We start from the raw sequence: 23,840 nt of genomic DNA, 5'->3' as shown, positions 1-23,840 counted from the left end.
ACAGCCGGAAAGGCTGGGAAATTTCCTCCGGCCCCCTTCCATGCCTGCTTGAGAGAGCAGAGATGGGGCTAAGCCTGCAAAGTGCTGCCTCTCCAAGAGCAGAGCAGAGGACGCTGGCACTGCTCGGGGTGGGCTCCATGCTCAGTGAACCAAACATTTCAGCAGAGCAAGCAAAGTGCTGCAGGAGCCCTCGAGGCACAGGGGCTCTCGAGCTTTGGTGAAAGCCCACGTATCAGCATCCTGCCCTCTGTGTGCATGTGGTTTAGGGTGGGTGGGGAAAAATTGTTATAACCTCTCATAGGAACACAGTTTTCTTTGGTTTTAAAGCTCCATGAATGTCGGGTGGGGTTAAGGCCTGCTCTTCTGCCTGGCTGCCGCTGCTCCTGAAACCAGCCCCGTGGAAGGAGGAGCACACAGACCACGTTTGGAGGAAGGACTTTGCCCCTCCCAGGCTTATATTTTGTTATCTGGGCAGGGCTGCAATAATTGTGAAAAACAACACTTTCCTGTTGCAAGTTTTTAAATTTTTTTTTTCTTTTTTTCAAGCTGTCCTGATGGGAAGGGGAAATAAAGCACAACCAACTGCTACCCACAGCAGGACTGCAGGTGCAGCCCAGACTTTTTCCGCACACACGTTCATTCTTTCTTTCAGGGCTCGGGCTTCAGAGCCCCTGTCCCACCTTCCTTGTCACAGAGTGGGATCAACTGCCTGCTCCGGTGGACTGCTACAACAAAATGTTTACAGTCTGGTAACTTCCAGCTCCCAGAGGCAGAAGTGGGGCTGCCATGGGGCTCTTCTCCCCCAGCTCTCGGTGGGGCTGATGGGTTTTGAGGGGCTGGAGAAGCCCCTAGAAAAGATGGGTCAATAGTGCTGTTCTGTTCAGAAGTGCAGCTAGGATGGGTGACTCGCTGCTCTCCTCGTGCCAAACAGAGAGCTGGCAAAAGCTAGGCTTACCTTTCCCACCAGTGCTTTATTTTTAACCTGAGCCCTTACACGGGCAGTTGTGTGAATTTTGGCCAGTGGCCTTTCTCTTCGGTAACTTCTTCTTGTCTGGACAATCTTGGTGCTGTGAGTGACTGTGATTGTAAAACTTGGTACTGTGAATTTTCCTATGTGATGTGAAATGTGTTGAGGGGATGCTAAGTTCCTGGCCAAAGGAGGTGTAATTACAGGCGTATTATGCTTGTACAGATACTTGTTTCCTTGCACCTTCCTTTTTCAGCATTAAATAGATAGTAGAAGCTCAGAAATAATTATTCAAGAGAGAATAAGGTGATACCTGAACCTAGGACTACTCCATTCTTCAGTCAAACAGCTGAAGGAAAAAAAAAATCCCCAATCAACTTTGCCAAAAACAAGCTGAAGGAAAAAAAAAATTATTTTCATCATCAAATATGTTTGGCTGCTCCTATGGCCAAGTTCCCAATAGCACCAAAGTGCTAATCCCTAACACACTGAAGCATGAGCATAGTAGAGACATCAAAAGAATCACAGCACAGTTATTAATGAGTCTTACTTCAGTACCCCTTCATAGCCCATAACAAAGTTGCTGTTTCAAAAGTGAGTGCCTTTTTCCAGTTAGGATGTTATTGAGAAAAATGGCATATTTGAAATTTATCAGGCCATGGCATATTTAACCCATTAGCAGTGAACTCACAGTTCAGATTTTTCCATGGATGAAAAGGTTGCTCGGGACACAGGACCCTGCAAAATGACACTTGTGTTGCATAGAATTCCTTTGTAGAAAAAGTTGTTCTTTGTGGTGCCATGGTTTCTAGGTTGTTAGGAAATGTGCTGTTTGGAGAGTGTAAAGCTCTTGTAGTTGCCTATACAGAAGCCCCCTTGCAGCTAAAAGGGCAGTTCTGCTGCTCCTGCAATTACTTACTATGAAAAAAAAAAACATTTAGAGATCTTCAATGTCTTGTTTATAATCCTGCTCCTCCTCTTGAATTCCCTCCTCTTTGGTAACTGAGCTCTTGCTTCCACTTAAACCTTTCTGTTTGCAGAAGAGAGCAGGTGGTACCAGGCAGTGCAAACAATACCTCTCCTGATGCACCTTGCACAACTCCTGTACATTGTGCCAACATGAAATTACTGGTCCAGGTCAGTGACACTTTGCTGAACGAATTTGTGCCATACTAAGACACAGGTCCCTTGGGATTCTGTTACACAATTCAGTTATTTAGCATTTTACTGCTCTTTGTTTGCTACCCTAACAAAACAGATGACTACTCCCAGGAGGGGAAATGGAAGTGAGAGATAAGGCCTGTGGCTGATGGACACTTGGCATCCCCCTGGCATTAATCAGAACTTGTATTTTTTAAAAAGCAAGATTGTTAAAATAAAATTAGAAACTTGTGACTGATTCTGTTCCTTTTTTCCCTCCTTTGATTCGTGCTGGGCTGTTCAATTTTGTATTGAATAGGGACCAACAGATGCGTTAAAGTTACTTGTTTTCCTCATACTGGATTGCTAAAATAGGGTCTGGGTTTTCCCTTCAAACAAACTTTTTGTAAGTGAAAGCAAATTCTAAGAGCTGTAACACCAAGGGAGTTATTTGAGAAGGGAATGACTAAGGCAAGGAAATTCAGATGACACTTCTGAGCTTCCTATTTAAGTGATTTATAGGAATTTTTACCACTTGAAAAAGACTCATGAGGAAAAAAAATCAGATTTACATGCTAATTGCTGTAAGATAAAAGAAACTTTTAGAAGTGGGATCATCAGGATGGCAATTACTGACATAATCTGGGAAATGGGCCCTCACTGGAGAAGCACTGAGATCACAGCTGCCTCTTGCTTAGCTCCTGTTGGGTTAGATTGGATTCCTGTTGGAGCAGGAAGGTCCCAGACTTAAGTCTGGATCTCTGCAGGGAATGTCCCTTTGTCACTAAGCTGTCCTAAGAGTCCTGCATGGAAACTGGAAATTACAAACAATTCCTTTACCACTCCTTTTGAAGGGATGGAGGGATGCTTCCCATGGCTGCAGGCCCTCAGCTCTGTCCAGCTCATCTCCATACTGTGCTTTGCAGGAATATTTTGACATTCATGAGCTAGTTCAGTTCTGGCTCAGTTTTGCCTCAGATTTCTGTAACAAATACTAAGAACTTAACACAACTCAACATAAGGAGTTAGGCAGAATTGAGGACACAGAAGTAGTTAAGTGAATATATCCAAAAAACTATTCTTCATTTTTAATTTAAGGAAAAAAAACCCCACAGGTTAGACACAAAACTATAAAATACACACAATACAAAATAGAAAAGAATAGACTATTTTCTGAGACATTAAGTTTTTTAAAAAGCTGAGATAAAGGATTTTTTAACAAGTAAACTTAGATGGATGGGAAGATGACAAAGGAGAAAGGCCTGGATGTATTTACATCTCACAGGCTGTTATCCAGTGGGCTGCAGAAACAGGGATAAGAAACAGGGTCAATGTCAGCCTCACCATCACTGCTCCTGGAAGATGAATCCCTCAGTCTGTTCAGTATTTCACTGTGGTTAACCTTAACTACCTGTGCTTCAGCTTAAATCCACACATCTTACAGTTGTTTTTGCTTGGCCTCCCTTAACTCAGATATAATTTCCACTCTAAAGCAGCATCTGCTGAGGCTACACTTTTTCCTCCTCCAAAATAGTCCTTTATTTCCTTGTGTGTCACTATCTATATCTTCAGTTCACATCTTCCTGGTGCTAAGCTATGCAAAAGCAAATAGCACTGCAGCAGTGTGTCACAGAATACATCAGATTTTCCTGATTCTGTGATTCTGTATTCAGCCCCACATCTCTTAAAACTGTAAAAAAATCCCAAATTCCATTTCTTGGTCTCCTCTTCCCCCTCCACTGCTGTTGCTCTCTCCCAGTAGAGAGTCAGGAAGAGTTATGGAGACTCTCAATTTAAACATCTATCCCACTTATTCTCAGCTATTCCACTTGATTTCCAAACAACCATGGAAATACAGCTGCAAGTGAATGATGAGTGGGGAAAAAAAATCTTTAGGCACATTTATCAACCAGGTAGAGACAGCCCTAATCTAGCTGAAATTTAAGGCACACATCTTTAATACACTATTTACAAGGAAATGTTCAAAATGTGTATTAAAATGGCAATGCAAGTGTCACCATGTTATCTAAACCTATTTTCTAAACCATGCCTGTGACTTTTATCCAGTGCAATAGAATCAGCACAGCTGGAGGGCATTTTGAAGGCACGAGTGGATGAGCCACAGTAATTTTTCTGCCATCCATCAGTGAGAATTCAGTGTCATGCTTTTCCCCAAGGAACAGAAACACTGTCTGTTCTTTCACAGGGGTGGCCACTACTCCTGGCTTCTCTCCACAGAGACTGGAAGCAACATTCCACATCTGCTGGGCACTGCTGCACCCCAGCAGCACAGGAAAGTGCCAGCACTAAGCCCTTTACAATACAAGGATGAGGACAGTGCTGGAAATGCAGTCTCAGTACTGCTCTGCATGGCACCACCTTCCATCCCTGCATTTCAAACAGGGCAGGTCCCAGGCAGAGCCTAACAGTCCTCCAAAGATTGGTCCATGTCCATCACCTCTGCTGGGTAGCTCCAGCTAGAGCACCTCTGGATGTCCTGGAAAAACAGCTGCTTCTGGAGGCTCTTCAGACTGCTCAAAACCTCTGGAGAGAGCTCATGGAAGCCCCCCTGCTGTTCCTGATCCTCCTCCTCTTCCTCCTCCTCCTCCAGAAGGTCCTCAGGAGGCAGAGGGGAGCACCTGGAGATGTAGCCCTGGTCTGACTGCACTGACTGTCTCTGGTCTTTGCAGTGCTCATCAAAGACCAGCTGGTGCTGCGTGTCAGCCTCCCCCTGGCAGAGACATGGCTCTGAAGGAATGACACCCTGCTGATAAAGGGGGTACATGAGTCCGTTCAGGTGGTCACTCAGGTCATCTGACAAGTTTGCAGGGCTCTGGTCAGCTACTGAAGCTTCAGAGCCGTCGTGGAGGATGACGTTATTCCTCATTGGAAAGCTGCTCTCCAGAAGGGGAACTCCTTCCATACAGTCCTCATTGCTCAGCACATGGTGACTGAGTATATTTCTGTCTTCCACGGAAGAGACTGGCTCCACTACCTGAACTGGAGGAACATCCATAGGAAGGACCACAGTCTGGGAATTTGGATGCCCACATGGATTAAGCTGAGGCTGCAGCTGGCAGCCTGTACTTTCACCTTCGTGTACGTGGAGGTCGATGGTGTAACAGCAGCTGGGGTCAGGCTCACGTAGGTGCAGCTGGTGTTTCACAATTCCACCTGGCTCACTCAGCAGTGAATCCACCTGGCTCTCTCTGTTCAGGGAATGCAGCTCTTCATCGCTATCCAAACAGATGGTTTCACTCTCAAACCAGTCTGGGTGCTCAGTCTGCCAATTCTTGAACTTCTCTATGGCCTCTTTCAACTTCCTCCCACTGGGGGTATCGATGTAATTTTCAGCTGTGATTTCCTGGATTCGATGGATCCGCCCAGGCTCAAACTTCTCCAGATCCTGAATCCGAAAATAAATATCCTCAAACTTGTCCATCAGCTGGTATCTGGATGTGACATTGAACAGATCAGGTATATCTCTCTCACTACTTATTCCCTCGAAGTAGCAAACTATGTACATTCCAAAACAGGCTGGCTTCTTGAAATCTGGCAGGATCAGATTCAAGGCTGGGGTGAACAGGTCTCCCACTGGCTTTTGCTGATCTTGCTTGAGACACACGGGCTCACTGCCGAGCATGGCCTGCCATTTGGCCTGGGTGCCCCGGGAACACAAGATGATGATCTTTGAAGACAGCTCCTCCATTTCCTTCTTCTGCTTCGTGAGCCAGGGCAAGGGCCCCAGCTCCGAGATGTGGTGGTCCTCCAGCAGATCCAAGGCCACAGCAGTGCCACAGACTGTCATCAGGAACTCAGCAAACTTCAGCACCACGTCCACGTAGAGCAGGTGATCAGCAGAGTACACAATCCAAACCTTCCGCAGCTTCAGGGGCGGCAGGGCCAGCTCGGTGTACGGTGCTGATGGAAGACAAAAATATTAATTACAGCCACATTCCCCACATTGCAATGGTGTGAGTCAGCACTAATCAGCACAGGAGGGTATTAACAAAACTTTTAAGCTTTAATGCTATTTTGGCAACGTATGTGGACAACATCTCATTTTGTAAATTTAATAAGAAAGTGCAGACACAGTGAAGCTGTGATTTATGATAATGCCCAGATGATTCATCAACTTTCACCTCACAAAAACACTGCTGCAGCTTCAAGAGGTTTGCAAATACTGCTGTATTCTCTGGTGGAGAGCTCAGTGCATCCATCCCAAACCAATCTGCTATTGTTATGGCCTAGATGATTACCAAAGCTTCTTCTGCTAGTACATCCTTGGCTGGCTCAAAAGTCTCCCCACATTCCAAAGCAATTATCTCCCATCTCACAAACACAGCATTTCAAACTCCATAGACAAAGCTTCTTTTAGCTAAACAGGAAGATCCTAAGGCTACTTTTGGTTCCAAGAAGCATCTCTAGAGTAGTTAGAGCCTACAAAAGCCCCTCCTGGGCAACTGTGTGAGACCTGCACGACAGGTGCTTGACAAAAGCCAGAGGCATCTTACCAGCCTGCAAATCGTCGTGGTTGCATTTCCCTCGCCGGCGCCCTGCAAGAGAGATAGTCACTGTCACTTCTGAAAGCAGGAAGCAAGATTAAATGCTTAAAATCACACCACCTTCCACAGATTAGGTTAAAAATAATATCTGTAACTGTAGGGAGATAAAGCTGTAAGGAGGGAGAAGACTAATAAAAAAAAACCATACTGAATGAATAAAGACTCCTCTACAGACAGTTCTTGCTACATTTTTCCTTTGAGAGGAGACAATGCGCTCAAAATGAACTTTCAGCATCTTCCCCAAATCCTGGCAGTCTCAAGTACAGAACCCCCAACTGTCCTGTGACCTCTTTTAGGTCACCTCCTGAGGCTTTTAAAATATGTATTTTTCTTCAGAAGCTTCTCTGAAGAGGTGACTAAAATGTCCCTAGCTGCATCTTATAGACAAATTTGATGTTAAGAAATTTTCCAAAAGGTTACCAACTCTTCCTCTCATGTAAAAAGAAAACAAAACAAGCAGTGAGTTACACAGCTTCCCTAAGATAACTGTCTCAGGGCTGCAGCACAGAAAACTAGGGAGTTAGCCTTTAAGTACCCAATTTTCCAAGGTGCTTGATGTCAGTCTCTCTTCTGTTTTTTTTTTCCTTCCACTTCAATTGAAAAACCTTATCTAATCTCACAACAGTATAAAATTAATTTTGCAGAGACTTTGGGGAACAGGGGGAAGACTACAGTGTGGACAAACAGGAAGCTCCTGTTCTGCAACACTCTTATGCAATGCAGGGGAAAAATACGTGCAAAAATCTGCAGCAATCTGCAGGAAACAAAGGGCTGAAATATGAAATTCCTCTTTTCCCTCATGAACACTGCAGTGCTATGAACATGGAGCATCAGACAGGATAATCTCTGGAAGGCTTTACTTATTTAGTGGATGGTATAAGGACATTGCAAGTCCTATAATGTAAAACAGAAGCTGTTTTCATAGGCATTATCTCAGTGGCAAGGCATCAGAACAGCAAGAAACTAAACCACAATAGGAATAGGTACAAAAGGAGAAAAAAAATATTCTTTAGCATTGGATTTTTTTCTTCCTGGCTGGTATGAGTCTCACCTGCTCGTCTTTTAGTCATACACAGCACAGCTGTTATGACTGACCCCACCAGCAACACAGAGATCCCAGTGATACACCAGTAGAGCCATATCATCATGTCATCTGCAAAACAAAACCACTCCTCAGACACAGAGTTTCACCAAAGAGCAGAAGGTCCTTGAGCAGCAGAAGCCAAGGGAGCAGGACCCTGCCTTTGCTGAGCAGACCAGTACTTCCCCCTTAGAATCCTCCAAACCAATTCCTGCTTGCATGGTGGTGCTCACACCATAAACTTGCTCCACACAAGGAACCATATGTGCAGCACACTGCAAGCACAGATCAAGAACCTCCCTCTAAATAGCAATGTTTACCCAGCTTTGACAGGCTTGCCGCCCATGTCCTGCCTGCTCATGTAATCTAGCTTAAAAAAAATTAAATATCACTATTTTGGGTCATGAATTTCAGTTTACAGGTGTTTTTCCTTTTTAAATTTTTTTTTCAGTCTTGGGCAAAAGATCCTTACAGGTGTTGCAGCCAAAAAAAAAGATGTCAAATCATTATGCACAAGTTATCTTGACATTCATAAAAATGAATATATGCATGCTATTCTCTCCAAAAGCTGCTTTATATTATGCAAATTTTTTAACACTGAGCAAAGTGACAGAAAGTATTTTATATTAAGACTCTTCTTGTCAAAACTGCTTCTCAAAGAATTCTATGCAAGTGAAGTGTCTATCAAAAAAAATTGCTCTTTAAGGTTCACACTGCATACGAATACTTGCCTCATTAAATCATGGTGAAGTCATTCTTAGCACAATTAATTCTGAACTCAGTGTTACAAGGGGACTGTTAGAGAAATTTTAGACACCAGGCTCTCATCTCCATCAGAGAGATTTATTGCAAATATTGATTGTGATACCTGGCTGGGTAAGCTTGGTGGCTCAAAAGAGGGACCCTGAACAAAGAAGTCCTTGAGTAATTAACCCTTATGACCTAAACTCTCCATCTGTCACATGATGTTCCAGACCAAGAGCATTATTAGGCTCTGGGGTCTCCTTGCTCTCTGTTGGTTTGCTGTTTTGTTACCAAGTGGTTGCCAAGTGCTGATCTTCACATCCTCTGAGGCTCCAGTGGGAGCTTTGGTTGGTACAGTTCATACACCACCTGTGGGCTGTCCACTATTTGCAAATAACATAAAATTTCCAACAGGGACATTTCCTGCCCATTGGGTCATTCACAGGGAGGATCATTTCTCATTCTACACAACAGGAGAAGAGCAGCAAAAAAAGTTTCAGGGCATTGGAAGAACTTCTTACCCGATGGCTCTGTACCTGCAAAAGACAAGAGTTATGTTAAAAAGTCAGTTCTTAGCTGTAAAACAATGGGGATCTAATTTACAGAGAAGTGGTTCTCACTTGGAACTGGATCACATGGGATGAAAGCAGCGTGTCTCAGACAGTCTGTGCCACAGTTTGCAAAGAATGGCTGAATCTGCAATTGAAAAGAATCCAGAAAACAGAAGTTATTCTTAAAAGAAATTTTGTTCCCTGATTTACTTTCTCCCTGCCTCAATGTTCCTTGTATTTTAGGACAGAGACACAGAGTTCCCATTTCCCTTCACAAAACAAGATTAATCAAGAATTCTTATACCATACATGACAAAGGCTGTGAGCTCCTGAGGTTGCACATTTGCCATTCTCACTCCCATAATCTCTGATTTGGCAGCCACTAAGAAAAAGCCACTGACTAGGGAGAATACCTATATAAAAACTCTTTCAGCCATAATATTCCCCTGATGCAGGTAATTACAGATTAGCCAATCTCAGAACAAAACACTGTGAAAAAAACCCAAAACCCTGACATTCCTAGGGTGCTCACAGCCTTGATTGTGAAGGAAGGACACAGGGACAACAGTGTGATCCCACCTGTACTTTGTATCTGCAGCAAGCTTTTATGTTCTTCTCTATTTTGATTGTGACATTCACTTGCTGTTGTAGTCCCTCCTGCAGAAATCAGATGCAAGTTATAAGGGAAGAAAACTGAATGAAAGCAGGAAAAAAAAAGAAAAAGCTGATGTGAAAAAATGGAGTGATCTAAAGAAGCAGAAGCTATTTTTTTCCTTTTGAACAAGAAGCCCACAGAGACCAGGATGGGTAAAGGATCTGGCCACATCTCCTGTGTGACAGACGTGGTAATGCAATTAAGACAGCAGGCCAAGACTGCACAGGTAACAGGAAATAATTAGGGATGCACCTCGTACAAGTACAAAGGAGTTAACTTACAGTTTCTTAACAATGTAGATGTCTTCAGCTTTGTAATGTGTAAACATTAACAAGATTCCTTGTTTAATTAAAAGCAGCTGCCAACACTACTTCTGACACTAGAACAGGCAAGTAAGTTGCCCTTGCTACCTGCTGTACACAATCAATATAATGATAACCTAACTCTTCACAGAGATTAGCAGATACAAACTCCAAAATGAGGTGTATTCCCTTCCACCAGGGAAATACTCACTCAGCTGTCCCATCTGTGTCAGTAATAGCTTAAACATACCAGTGCATGCAGTACTAGGAGTTTTAAGTGTTAAGGAATAGAAAGATTAAACAAACTGAATGCCAACATATCTGCCCTCACACAAGGAAGGGTGGAGAGTGATTCCAAATATTCAGTATTTCTCCTCCCTCAAATGCCTGATGGGAAACATTTTTTATATTGGAGCACAGTCTGGACACTTTGAGCTTCTCAGCAACACAGACTGCAAGACCTACAGAAACTGATTCTCAGCTTGAATGAAGCATCTGTTAGTAAATCAGTCATTCTTTATATAAAAAATTTAATTAACACCTTCCTGTGATCATCTTTGATAAAATACTTCAATGATTTATTGAAACTTTGCATCTCAATTTTGGTTAATTTGCTTAGTCTTAGCACCCCAGGCACTGGCTTGAAAAAGGTAATAAAGCCCAGATAATCAAATACAAAATTTGACTTTGTAGGTGTTTATAGGCTGCTTCATGCATTATAAAACCTCTTTTTTGATCTTTTATCCACCAAATTCCTCTTTCCAAAGACAATTAAAAATATTATCCCTCGAAAATTGTTCAAGCATCCTGGTGTAAAATACAACATCCTGATTTAGCAAGCATTTAAGATGTTTGCCTGAATCTCCAGAGCAGGTATGACTTGGCAAGGGACCAACCTCAGTGAAATCCTGTGTGATCATTTTACACCTCTTGTCATTCAGGTAACTGGTCACGTGGATTTGGTACCGGGCTGGCTCCATCCATGGGTGGAATCTCACCAGCAGAGTGGTGTCATCCAGACTTTCACCATGGATCCTGGGTTCCCACAAGCTGCCTGGAAGTAGGGCAGATATTCCCATGTTTCTCAACTGTCAAATATTCCAACAGAATGCCCATGTCTATGTGACTCAAAATTTTTACCTGTTTTTATGCATGGGATGGTTCTTTTCATCAGAGAATCACTGCAGTCTGCAAGAAAGACCATCAGTAGCTAGTCAGAAACATTGTACTTCCATTTAGGAAAAAAACACTTTTTTTTTTTTTATCAGAAGTCAGAGAACTAACCAAGCTCTCTTAAACGAGCAGACACCTTCGTTCTAAAGCAGTGGCAAAATTCTGTAGAAGAACAGTACTGGTTTCCAGCATATAAACCAGTCCCCACACTGATGTCATGGTGTGTTTGGTTCTTTTTCTTCTCAGAAGAGAGAAAATGAATGAGACTAAAAAAATACCACACTTAATAGTACAGCAATAATGTAAGACTGGTGCAGAAAGGGTCACAATAATAGAATTAAAACTTCATATTCACCCCCACACCTTGTAATCACACCTCAGCAATAGACTCCTCCACAGGCATTCTGACACAGAAAATCAGGAGGTTGGAATCTTTCTTAATCCTAAAACACTCTTCCACATTTCTAATTCCCTTTATTTAGCAGATTGGCCCTGCTTTTTGGGAATTCCTTCAGAGTTAAATCCGGAGTTACATATTCAACATTTAGCAATGTGGGATTTACAACTCTCAGCCTTAAATTATGTCTCTCCTCCAGGGTTTGGACAAAGGAAAAGTAACAACTCCCTGCTTAGACAGCTGAGATAAAACATTTCATATCTCAAATTTCCAACTTTCAAAGTTACCAATTTAAACTTTACAAAGTTTATGAATTTACAGTGTCTCTGTAATTCATGTGTAAGCTTTAACCAGCAAAGCTCTCTGCAGCTGGTGAGCTTAACACCACACATTAGGTTTCTGAAGAACAGTAGAGGATAAAAGCCAGGAAGTTCTGAGTGTGAACAGGGAGAAGAAAGGGTAAGAGGGCTGAAAATGAAGTGCTCCCTCTTCTTTTCCAGCTCACACTGGCTGACACACTCCACACTTTGCCATTTTATAACTACAAAGTCAGCTTGACAACTATAAGCAAGTTAAAAAAAAAAAGGTTAAGGACAAGTTTTCAAGACCTGTATCAAGCACCAAATATTTGTGAAGCAGTCAGTGCAGCCAGAGGGACTGCAGATGCTCAGCATCCTTGGGGAACACTGTAAAAATTCTTTTAGTGATAGGAAAATTTTCACATCTACAAGAAAGGGTCAGGCACCCAGCACTACCAAGTTTCTTGGTAAATTATTCCTAACTGTGCCTTTGAAATTGAACTTCACATGTCTAAGATTTAGTACTAGAAGCCAAACTTCTGATTGGGAAATTCTGGCCTGGAATTTCAGCTGCCACAAGCAGAGAGGCAGCTCCAAAAGATTTTAAATTAAGTAAAAGCAGCAGTGATGTCAGGTCCACAAAGCCCCACATTCCTGCCACAGGTCCAGAAACCACCACATTCCTAAACTCAAGGCCTAAGTGAATTAAATCACCTCTTACCAGGCATTGTGAGGGACGTGGACTTGCAATTGTAGTCTCCATTTACACCCAGTTTGGGCAGGTGATACACAGTCACTTGGTAAGTCTGACCAGGTTCTACTTCAAAACGGTCAAAAGTGAAATTCCACTGAAAACAAAACACATCCACAAGGACTTTAAAGGACAATGTTGTTCTTTAAGCACTGAAATTAACAGCTGACTTGGCCCTGTTCCACTGTGTTCCCTCACCCCATGTAACCCTTTAACTGAAGCTTGACTATGAAAAATTGGAACTCAAGTGTATTTAATATACCTGTCTCTTTATCTGTCTCAATTCTTCTGTTTAGAAATAGTTTTTGCTTGGGATCTTTGAGCTGATACAACAGTTTTATGCCAAACCATTGTGTGGAACTTCCATCAAACTACACTCTGAACTGAAAGGAGACTAGAATAAAATACACAGTTTCAAGATGGAAATTTCAGCCTAGTATGAATTTTGTAGGACTTTGCAAGTGCTAAGCATTTAGAATTGCATTTATACATATGTAGTTATGTACCTGGCCATTCCATATACATATATTTTTAAATCTGTACTGTTTTCTGCATCAGCAATGCTGTGCAAATTCTGGGAGAGGCACTCTGGGAGAGTGGTATTTGGTAAATGGTAAGCCAACCATGGCCAAATTCTGTGTGGTTAAGGAATGAATTCCTTATTGTTTATATTCCTTACTGCTGTGGATGCTCAGCACTTTTCTGATGAGTTTCCTAGAAGGAGTGTAAGCTGAAGGACCACCCCCAAGGCTGGTGCTTTCCTCCACAAGAAGAGAGTGCAAGAAAGAAGTGGAAGCAATAGTTAAGAGTTGAGTTTAAAAGCTACACAATGTCATGCTCCCAAGCAGAATGCAAGAACCCCTACAATTATTTGATTTAAGCAACCTCCAGTGATCAACCGAGTGATCACACGTGCCAGGCAACTAAAAGCAGCAATTCTTAAAACCTGAAGGATAGGCAGAGTGAAAGAGAAATGAGAAATGACAGCAGATCTCAAGTCCAACACAGACTCCAAGCAGCCTGCACTTTTTAATCAATACCCTTGCCATGAAACAGTGAAAGCAGAAACAATTCCACGGACTAGGAAACGTAATTTGGAGCCCTCTGCACTCACCCGGCCTCCATCTGGACGGACCTGAAGGGGCAGGTTGTTCTGGAAGTCAAACTGGGCACAGATCTGCTGATTGCTGTTCACCTGCATGACGGCGAGCTCGGCCCCTTCCAGACAGCGGATGCTGGCTGCAGGGACACAGGGACAAAGGTGCTCATCCTTCCCTCTCCCCTGCACATGGAGGGGCTGCAGCCCCACCAGAGAGCACCACGGTGTCTAGCCTTGCCACAGTCTAAGTGCTTTGAGGATCCCAACATAAAGATACAGAAGAGTGAGCATGCAGGGTTGAGTAACAGCACTCCCAGCCCAAAGGCTGTCCTGCAAGGCAAAGCTACATCTGTGCAAACAAAGGAGCAGAGGAGAAGGTGACTGCATTCTCCACCACCCTGGCAGCTCCACAGATGTGGCATTGTGCTGAGCTCTCTCAAAGCTGCCTGGTGCAGCTTGGGTGCCAAAGTAAACATGCCTTTGTTGTGGTACACACAGTCCCAGGGAGAGAGCTGACAGGCACAGGTGAGTTCAGTGACTGGGTTACCTGAGCCACACCTGCTGCTACACTACCACAGCTACACACCATAACCCTACAGCCCTCAGACACAGCCCCTGCAGGAGGAAGACATGAATGTGTTTAATTCTGTCTCAAAGTGCAAAACTTTGGATAAGAGTATGCAAGGGAAGCATCATTTACAAACAACCAAAGATACTTGGGGAGTGAGAAAATGTGACTTACTGGTAGTCATTTGCTCCAACAGTGAGACAATTATTGCTTTACCAAGGCACACAAAGATGAGATTACAAAACAAAATTAAGCAGCCAAGCTCTCAAATTTCAAAGATCTGCTTGCATGACTTGAAGTCATAATCCTCTCTATCTTTTGGAACTCTAGATGCTGAGAATTTTAAACTTTTTGTGCTTAAAGGCACAGACTCACAAGAGAACACTACATTTGACCTGAGGCTGTGAAGAAGGCTTCCAAAATTGATTGATAACACTGGGATTTTGGGTGTGTAGTTTGAATTGGAGTGTGTGATATGACAGGGTGGAAAATTTAGAGTTTGGGGTTTTAGACTATAGAAATAAATATGAAGCAAGAAGGAGGTTTTAGGGTGGAGGCAGGTTGTTCTTCTTTACCTTCTTCCTTCTTCTTCATGGGTTTGGGTGATGTTTTGTAATTGAACAGAAAAGCTCGCCTTGCAACCTCCCAGGGATCAATTATTGGGTTAAAAGGGAAAATAATCTAGGTGTCCTTTCTTAATTGGATAGTTTAGTCTTAAAAGACCTTGTAACAAGAGATTGTTGGCCATTTTGTGCCTTGCTAATGAAAAGCTGCCAAACTCAGAGTAATGAGACTGTTTTAGTGATAAGAAATAATAAATACCTGAGTCTGAACATGAACTACCATCTCCAGTGCCTTCAACCCAGACCCAGAGACACTGATATCTATCCTTACTAGATCACACCTTTTTCCTCTGCTCCATGCTCAAATTAACCAACCACCACTTACCATCCGTGGCCACTTTCCACTCTATCTGAAGCACAGGGACCAGTTTTCCATCCTCCTTACGGAAAACATCAGAAGAAACGTGGAGACTGCTGGGAGCAGAGGGAGTCCAGGCAGTGACCTTCAGCCAGCTCGGCTCCATGCAGGTGCCTGTCCAGCAAATGACACCCACATTTAGACTGGGGGCTGAGGAAGCTCTGCTTCATTGCAATTCTGATCTGCTCTTTGGGGCAGCTTTATTCTCAGGGGAAATCTGGGTGCTTCCAGCTCAGAAAGGCGGTTTTCTGTATGGAAGTACTCTGTAAATTGTCTGTAATAATCTGAGTTTATTCTAGTAACTTCCTCTTTTCCTTAAAATCTGTTAGCACTTGTCACAATCAGTGTAGTCAGGCTAAACAGGTCAAGTAAGTTTGCTCAGTATCTCCTTTAACCTTCTGCTGCAACAGACCTATGTTAGTGCTAATTTCCAGCCTTGCAGGGATAAGAAATCTGTCAGATACCCAGGGAAATGGTTTCAATAGTTCATTACCCTCCGATAGTTAATTACCTTGGTTAATTACCAAACTGCTTTTCCTCAAATTTGAATACACATCTGAATTCAGCTTCCAACAACTGCCTGTTATGCCTTGCCTAAATTAATGAGCTCCCAGGACAGAAAAATAAACTATGCTTGTCAACAGAGTGTTAGGGAGAACTGGTCCTGTAAAGTCATCAGAAAGTGGAATCAGGTATGACAGGCATCAGACAGACATGATCTACTTAGGCTTTTGTAACTCAGGGCATGTTAAAAATAGCACAGTCAGGCCCCTCTAAAGTACATTTTGGGTCTATTTTGATGGATATGTGGTGGTAACAGTGGAAAGTGGGCACTATCCCTTCAGTCAAAGAGTATGGCTTTAGGCTTAGGAGTAATTAGACTATGCTCCAATGCTTATTTTACAAAAAATATCTACAAAAAGCCTGACAAGAATAAAGTACCTTTCAGCAAAGAGTGTACTAAACACTAAAAAAAAAAAAATTCCCCTAGAGCAGAAAAACATAAAAAAGCCATAAAAGATAATTTAAACCAAATATTTAACTTGGGCAGCATTTGAATGGTGGTGCTGCATTTTGGCTTGGCTGTGTTGTCAAGCTGTATTCCAGTGGCTCTGTGCCAGTGGGAAATATCAGCCAACCTGATCCCACCCAAACCCCCTCCTGCCAAAGAAGTTTTAAATCTGGTTAACTTCAGCATGGTCCTCTCCCTGATCTGGCAAGCCAAACAGAAATACTGCAAAAAATACTCCTGGCTACAAAAATACTCGTGTCAGTATGACACAGGGCTGGGCACTGAGGCAGGAATGAGCTTGCTTAGAACAAGGGCTGCAAGGAAAAGCCAAGGAGCTCTGCAGAGCTGCCCAGCTGCCTCCAGGTTCCAAATGGATAATTTCAGAACATTTTCCATTTTTTTTAAGAACATTTTTCATAACGTTACCCATAATTATATCAAGGTCTTTCAGATGCATGCCATTGCTAAGACTTGATCTCTTACACCCAATAATTTACATTAACTGCTCTCAACTGCACCCCCTCTATGCCCCTTTTTAAATTCTAGTTCATACACTAATTTTTCATCAAGTATCATAATGGCTTGCAATGAACACTTACTGGCAAACTTGTCCTTAAATTCCCATTTCTTTAAAAATGGATGATCCCAGCTTTAAATAGAAACTAAACAAGTTGGGTTGGGTTTTAGTCATGCCACTGCCTACCCCCAAACTCTGTCCCAAAAAAGACAAAAGTTTCCATTCCTCTTCTAGTTGGAGCTTATAATGGATCAAACTGGAAACTCCCAAAGCAAGTCAGTCATGATGGCAGTGTTTCTCTTTACAGCTCTCTGGTTCTAGCAGGAAAAACATGCTGTATGAACCCAGTTAAAAAAGAAAATAAAAAGAAAATAAAAAAGCATGATCTGATGAGAAAACTGCAATAAAGAAAAAAATTACTTACTATTTCTTACGAGACAGTTTAAATCCTGTGGGGGAAAGAAACAAGAATATTACTCTCAGAATAAAATTAACAGCAACTTGCTTCTGCTCAGTGCTGGGAGAGGGGCAGGAAAAAACACTTCAGTGACGCACACAAATTGGAAGAATTAACCATGATGGAAACGATGGACTGAACTGTTAATCAAAAAACCAAAGACACAGGGCATGAAACCTGGGCACAATTTATGTGACATCTCTGAGATCATCCAGTCCAACCTATGACCAAACACTGCTGTGTTCAGGAAAGAAAAATTCATCAGAATTATCACTCATCTCCCATGCCATGACAAATAAAGCTGGATATTATTGTCAACCACTGCCACCATATAGTTCATTTCAGTGGAGCAGGGAGGGCAGTTGGGTTTTTAAATTCCCTACAACTTTCTAAAGTCAACTGCAAGTGTGTTTGGGGTTTAGTGTCCAAAGGCATATTTGCATTTTTGGGGAAGGGTGCTTGAACAAGCCAGCTGTGCCTTTTTGGTAATGAAAACACCCCAGAGATCAGTGCTCACATTTCAGCTCACGTATCTGTTCCTTGGAAGGAAAGCAGGAAGATCTGGCATTAAGCTCCTCATGCTTATATAAGGAATAAAACCTGAAAATCTCTTCCAGGCTTTTGCTACACAAGTCACAACAATACACACAGGTATAAATCCAGCCTTCAGGCACCCTTCACAAGAAACATATCCACACTCTAACCACTGTACCACAATGCATCCAAGATAGAGGTACACTGAAAAACAGCACCTGCAACCTAAATCCTTCACTAATGGAAAAAAAAAAAAAAAAGAAAGAAAAAGGAATGAAACGCAAAGAAGCAAATGCTGATGAAACCAAACCCAAACTGGCTAACTACAATCACTGAGAAAAAGAAAAATAAAAATTGTGAATACCTGTATGGAAGAATGGATTAAGCTATGAAAATAAATTAGTCCTAATACTTCAGACCCTTTATCAGACTTTTAAAGGTAAATTACATGGCCTGACAAAGCCCCTTGCGTGAAAAGGTGCAGTGGTTTTATCTAAGATGGAGTTAATTTTCTTCACAGCAACTGCTACAGTGCTTTCCACTGAGGGCAAAGAGTGAGTGGCTGCTCTGGGATGAGCCCTCAAGAGGAAACAAAAATAACTGGCAACTAACCAAAGGGATTTTTTCTAATGTAATGATTTCTGTTAAAGCCTATCACTTAATAGTCAGTCATTTTGTCCTTGTTCTGTTGCAGTCATCAGTAGTTATTGTACATGGCATCACAACAAAGCCTTACTAAAAGTATAAGGCATTATTAGCCTGAAGAGCAGCAACATCTGCTTTCATTTGAGTGCTGGGGCTCTGCGTCACAGCTGACAACACAAGTGAGGAAATGCTGCATTTCCCCTTTTTTGTTTAATGATCAATATGAACATTGGTCCAGCACAGTGTACAAAGGGTTCCTCTCTTCCTCCAGGTCTGTTATCCCAGGTGAAGCGCTCACAAGGATGTTCCCAGCTTTGATGAGGCTGTTGTGCCCTTTCTGACATTTATTAAAACTCCAGAGCTCAATGAGGAGCCATCTGTCTGGTGATAAGGATTCAGAATTGACACTTGGTAATTAAAGCCTTTCTTATCTTTTCAACACTGGGTTTCTATGGGGAAAAACAACAGTATTTTATCTGGTATTTTATCACCAACAGTATTTTATCACCTTGTAGTTTTCAAGGCACTACCTACACATGTGTTTTTCCTACCTGTTTACCTGCCATGCCAGCAACTTTTTTTATGTGCAGCTGACTATACTGAAGTGTTTTAAGCTGCCATCAGTCAGTCAAGCATTCAGCAGGTTTGCACAAGAAGAGGGGAAGGATTCTCCCACCACAAGGCACCAATTAACTTCTTGGTCCTTTCCCTTTCCAGTCCCCAAAGGGATGACCCAAGAGCTAAAATGCTTCTAAGAACAGCTCATCCACACAGGACGTCCTCACTACTGGCATAAGGAAGCAAAGATAAGCAAAGATAAAGCCACACTGCAGGCAGAGGTATCAGAAGGTTGAGGAAAGGCAAGTCCTAGAAAGCATTTGCCATGAAAAACCCCATCTCCTTTTTGCAGAGCACCCAGGTGAACAGGTCTGGGCATAGCTGAGGGCACACCTTTACACCAAAAAGTGTAACTCCAGACAATGACATTCAAAAGCCAGGCAGCAATCAGAGCAAAAGACCAGTTTGGTTTGCAGCACAGTAAGTTAACCACTGTCAGATTTGCACTGGTTCCCTCCTCAGCACCTGAGGAAATACTTGTTGGTTTTTCCTTGTAAAGGTCCAACCAACACAAAACCTTACTTGATGCATTGGCTCATCCAGAGCACATTAACAAAGCTCTGGACAGTAGAAATATTTAACCTAGTTTCCCTATGTGAGTGTGCTGGTTTTGGCTGGAATAGAGTTAATTTCCTTCCCAGTAACTGGTATGGGGCAGTCTTTTGGATTTGGGCTGGAAACAGCGTTGATTACAGAGAAGTTTTTGTTCTTGCTGAGCAGGGCTTGCACAGGCCATTTGTGCTTCCCTAGCATCCCCCTGCCACCAGAAGGCTGGGATGCAGGAACCAGGAGTGGACACAGCTGGGATTGCTGACCCCAGCTACCCACAGGGACACTGTAAGGCATCAAACTCAGCACATAAAGCTGCGGGAACATGAAAAGGGGGATGTTCAGAGTGATGGTGTCTGTCTTTGTTATGTGTGATGGATCCCTGCTGTCCTGGAGGCAGCTGAACACCTGCCTGCCCAGGGGAAGTGGTGAAAAACAACTCCTTGTTTTCCTCTGCTTGTATGCCTGGCTTTTGCTTTGTTTATTCAATGGTCTTTATCTCAACACACACTTTTTCTCACTTTCACCTTTCTGATTCTTTTCTGAGCGAGTGGCTGTGTGGGGCTTGCTTGCCAACTAAGCTTAAACCAGGCCTGACAAGCAAACAGACATGGGAGGAATTAATATGGGAAGCAGATGATTTCTGAGGTGATGCTGAAACTATTCTCAGCAGGACAGGCACACTCAACTCTTCCTGTATTGTCACAAAAAGGTAAGCAACTGTTTCACTCTTTTAAAATGATTTTTGTTTTGCTTTTGACATAAAAAAGAACAGACCATATGCTGCGGAGAATAAGAATCTGAATGAAATAAACCTGGGAAACTGACTAACAGCACCATCCCATAACAATTCAATTAGAATAATGGGAGGCAAAGATTTCCCAGCAGGATGCTGTGGTAGCTAGAAAGAAACCACTGTGAGCCAGGCAAGTGTCCAGTTTTCCTTTAAGGAGTAGCTGATGAATGGGAAGGGCTCCAGCTTGCCAAAATTTGCCTTTCACCTTTGAACCATTCTATGGATCTTCTGAGGATTGGATGATTTGAAGTTTACTGCAGATTCCCTTTTCTAACCCCTTAGCAAAAAGCAGCAGAGATCAACACATGAACACATTACAGGAATAAATGCTGAAGGATGATTTGTTTAAGGCTTGTAGGAAACCAGCAACTTTTACAAAATTGTTTTAATTTTTTTAGCGTTTTTCTCTACAGTTTCTAACTTTTTATCTTGCCCTCATATAAATTCTCAGCAAAATCAAATCCAAATTCAAAAGTTAAAATTTCTTCACAACAATCATTTCTGACGTTATCTTTATAGTATTTTCATAGTTTTGATCAGTAACCCTTTTCATGCTGAAATTCAATAGTTTTGATCATGAATCCTTTTTCATGCCAAGGAGTGCAGAAATATTTTAACAGCACTCCATGTGATCATGGGTTATTGTTAACATCCTACATTGCAGAAAGATGCCACAGAGGGGAAGGACAGAAGTCAGTGAACAGCAAGGGCAAAATGAACACATTTGCAAAGGAGACCAGGGAAAAGCAAGATGAACCACCACGGCTCATCTTCATGAGAAATGTTACATCAGTTCTTCTCCAGAGACTTCCAGAGAAGCAAGCTGGCAAGATAAATTTCAGAGACCACACTACAGCTATCCAGTCCCCCAAAGACAGCAGGGTTATAACCACTGCATTCCCCCAGGCATGCCACGTCCCAAAACAGCTACAGCACAACTGCACACAGTGATTTAACACTTGATGGTGAAAAAACAGATGGGTATTTCAGCTGTGGCATGTTTTTCCCCCTGCACATAGAAAAAAAAAGCCCCTGCAGATGACAGTGGTTACTGGCAAGAGCTGGATTTGCAGCTGTGCTATTCAGCCCTACAGCTGTGGTGAATAAAGCCCATCAAGTGCATTTTCTGGAATTTTAATAAGATGAGCTCTTAACAAGCATTTAGTCTTCCTTTCAGGTGTCTGTAGGTACTGATGTGACACTTTCCCTCCACCACTTCACCTGCCAGGCAGCCTCTGCCACACAGGGCTTTGCTGAGGAAGCTGCCATGGCTCAGCCTGAGCTGCTCCAGAGCTCAGCAACAGCAGCCCGAGCACGGTGGGTTGGATAAAGGAACAGGGTCCAACCCTGCTCAGCTGCAGCTCTGCTGTTGAACCACACCACAGCCACACGTTGGGAGGTTACCAAATCAGCCTCTGAAAACAGCACAACCCACAGAAAGGGAAGGGGGAACTGTTTGCAACCGCCACGGATTCAGTTGATGGGGCTTTTTCCTACGTGAGTCAGCAGCCTCAAAACTGCTTGAAGAGGCTGCTCCTGGGCTTGAGCTGACTCCTTTTCCTTGAGTCTATCTGCACTTTGGAAATTGGCCCTTTCACACAGCATGTGGCAGCCCAGCATCCATGCATGCTCTGGGTGCACACCAGAGCACAGGGCAGCACAGCTCCTCTGTGAAAGTTGGTGATGCTCTGGTGAGCCCCTCACCAAGTCACTGTGGTCACATCTCCTAAAACAAGAGGGACAGACAGCAAGACAAAGTCAGTCAGAGCCCAACCATCCAAGGACTCGCAGAGACTAACTTTAATATATGACTGTCAATTTCTGTGACTAACAGGGTGTGGGATATCATGGTTATGTGAGATGTCTAAGCAATACTGTAATTTTCCCTTTGCCAAAGTTTACGTTTTGTAACTCTGCAATGTCCAGCCTAAAGTAAAACTGCAGAACTGGTCTGTTTTCTTGGGGTCTCTTTAAACAGGAGAGGAGGCAGCAGAGGTCTGGTAAAACATGGGTTAGGATATAGTCAAACATTAGGAGAAGTGTCAGACTAGACAAAAGACAGGAAATGTGTACAGGAAAAGATCATAGAAGCTTTCACCCCAAAGGACACATTTTGTTTTACACTTGTCTATAGCTGTACCTGACTATACCTTTTTCAGACTGCTGAAAGAGCACCATGGCAAATAAGGCTGTCCAGCTTCGACGACAGCTGCCCATTTTCCTGTCTCACTGCTATTGTTAAGAGAATTAAAAAGCAAAAGCGGATCTCTTCCCCCTCCTATACACTCCTTCAAAAAAACACACCACCCAAAAAAAAAAAAAAAAAGCAAAACAAATTAAAAAAATCCTCAAAAACCACCAGAGAGAGAGTGCACACTCAAAGTTCGCTCAGGTTGCTTGGTTCACTTTTTACAGCGCCACTGCACCGGCAGCTCCCGTCTGGCCGGTTTCCCAGGCAGAAAACCAACCCAAACCCGCCTGTTCAAAAACCTCAGGCACATACAACGCTCAACTCCCCGCGCACTCCTAAAAACCCCCCTCTAACCTGCAAGGAACTGGTTAAAACTTTCAGGACATTGGGCAACGTCAGCTCTTAGCACAGACTCACACCCTGCTCGGGGGCTGCGGGCGCTTCCAGCGCGGCCGGGGCAACCCCGCGAGGTGTGCGGGGCTCCCGGGGACGGCGGCACCGCCCGGGGACAACGACACCGCCCGGGCCCCGCTCCCCGTCCCACCGCCCGGGCCCGGCGCTCCCGGCGCCGCTTACCGGCTGCGAGCAGGTGAAGGGCGGCTCGGCGTCCAGCAGCAGCCGCAGGGCCGCGGCGGCGGGCGGCCGGGGCAGCAGGAGCGGCAGGAGGAACGGCAGCAGAGGCAGCGGCGGCCCCGCGCCCGCCATCGCCCCCGCTCCGCCGCCCGGCGCTTCCGGGCCCGGGCCGGGCGGGGCCGCACCTGAGGAGGGGCCGGAGCGGGGCCCGCCCGCCGTGTGGGGCCGCGGCAGCGCGGCTGGGCCGGGCCCGGGAGCGCCCGGCGGCTCCTCCCCGCCGGGAGCAGCGCTGAGCTTGGGGTTAAAGAGCCGAACCTGCGGGTCGTGTTCCTGTTTGCGGGTCCCGAGGTCTGCGTGCTCGTCACGGAATCGCCGGGGTTGGAAGGGAGCGGTGGAGATCGTCCCTTCCAACATCCGTGTCCGGGAGGGTGCGGGATGTCTCCGGAGGGGGAGACTCCACGGCCTCCCTGGGCAGCTGTCCCAGGGCTCTGCCACCCTGCCTGTAAAGAAGTTCTTCCTCGTGTTGAGGTGGAACTCCCAGCGCTCGTCTCTGGCTTCGGGTCAATGCCGAGAGCATTAAAAACTGACAGCAGCAGCGCTCTGCAGCTGCCGAGCAAAAAAGCATTAAGGTGTATGCTCTGCCTTTCCAATTTTGGGGCTGTTCTAAATGCGTCC

General features: G+C 43.9%; 1 protein-coding gene across 2 annotated transcripts; it reads right to left on the bottom strand.

Annotated features, from left to right (window-relative positions):
- Positions 1-516: 516 nt before the first annotated feature.
- On the bottom strand, positions 517-23,594 carry IL17RA (interleukin 17 receptor A). Of its 2 annotated transcripts, none has more exons than XM_064421285.1 (13): positions 23,169-23,594; positions 17,227-17,251; positions 15,241-15,387; positions 13,740-13,864; positions 12,596-12,722; positions 11,146-11,193; positions 10,902-11,059; positions 9,628-9,705; positions 9,118-9,193; positions 9,019-9,033; positions 7,724-7,825; positions 6,622-6,663; positions 517-6,028 (listed from the first exon to the last, which is right to left on the bottom strand). In XM_064421285.1, exons 1-13 carry the CDS (start codon positions 23,577-23,579, stop codon positions 4,530-4,532), a joined length of 2,853 nt encoding a protein of 950 aa, XP_064277355.1. In that variant the 5' UTR covers positions 23,580-23,594; the 3' UTR covers positions 517-4,529. The 2 variants fall into 2 exon arrangements, with proteins under 2 accessions (XP_064277355.1, XP_064277356.1); XM_064421286.1 differs by lacking the exon at positions 23,169-23,594 and adding an exon at positions 22,947-23,060.
- Positions 23,595-23,840: the final 246 nt, after the last annotated feature.

Source organism: Passer domesticus, chromosome 5, assembly GCF_036417665.1.
Source record: "Passer domesticus isolate bPasDom1 chromosome 5, bPasDom1.hap1, whole genome shotgun sequence".
NCBI lineage: Eukaryota > Metazoa > Chordata > Aves > Passeriformes > Passeridae > Passer > Passer domesticus.
The sequence above is the reverse complement of the archived record's forward strand: the minus strand, read 5'-3'. Positions and strand labels throughout refer to the sequence as shown.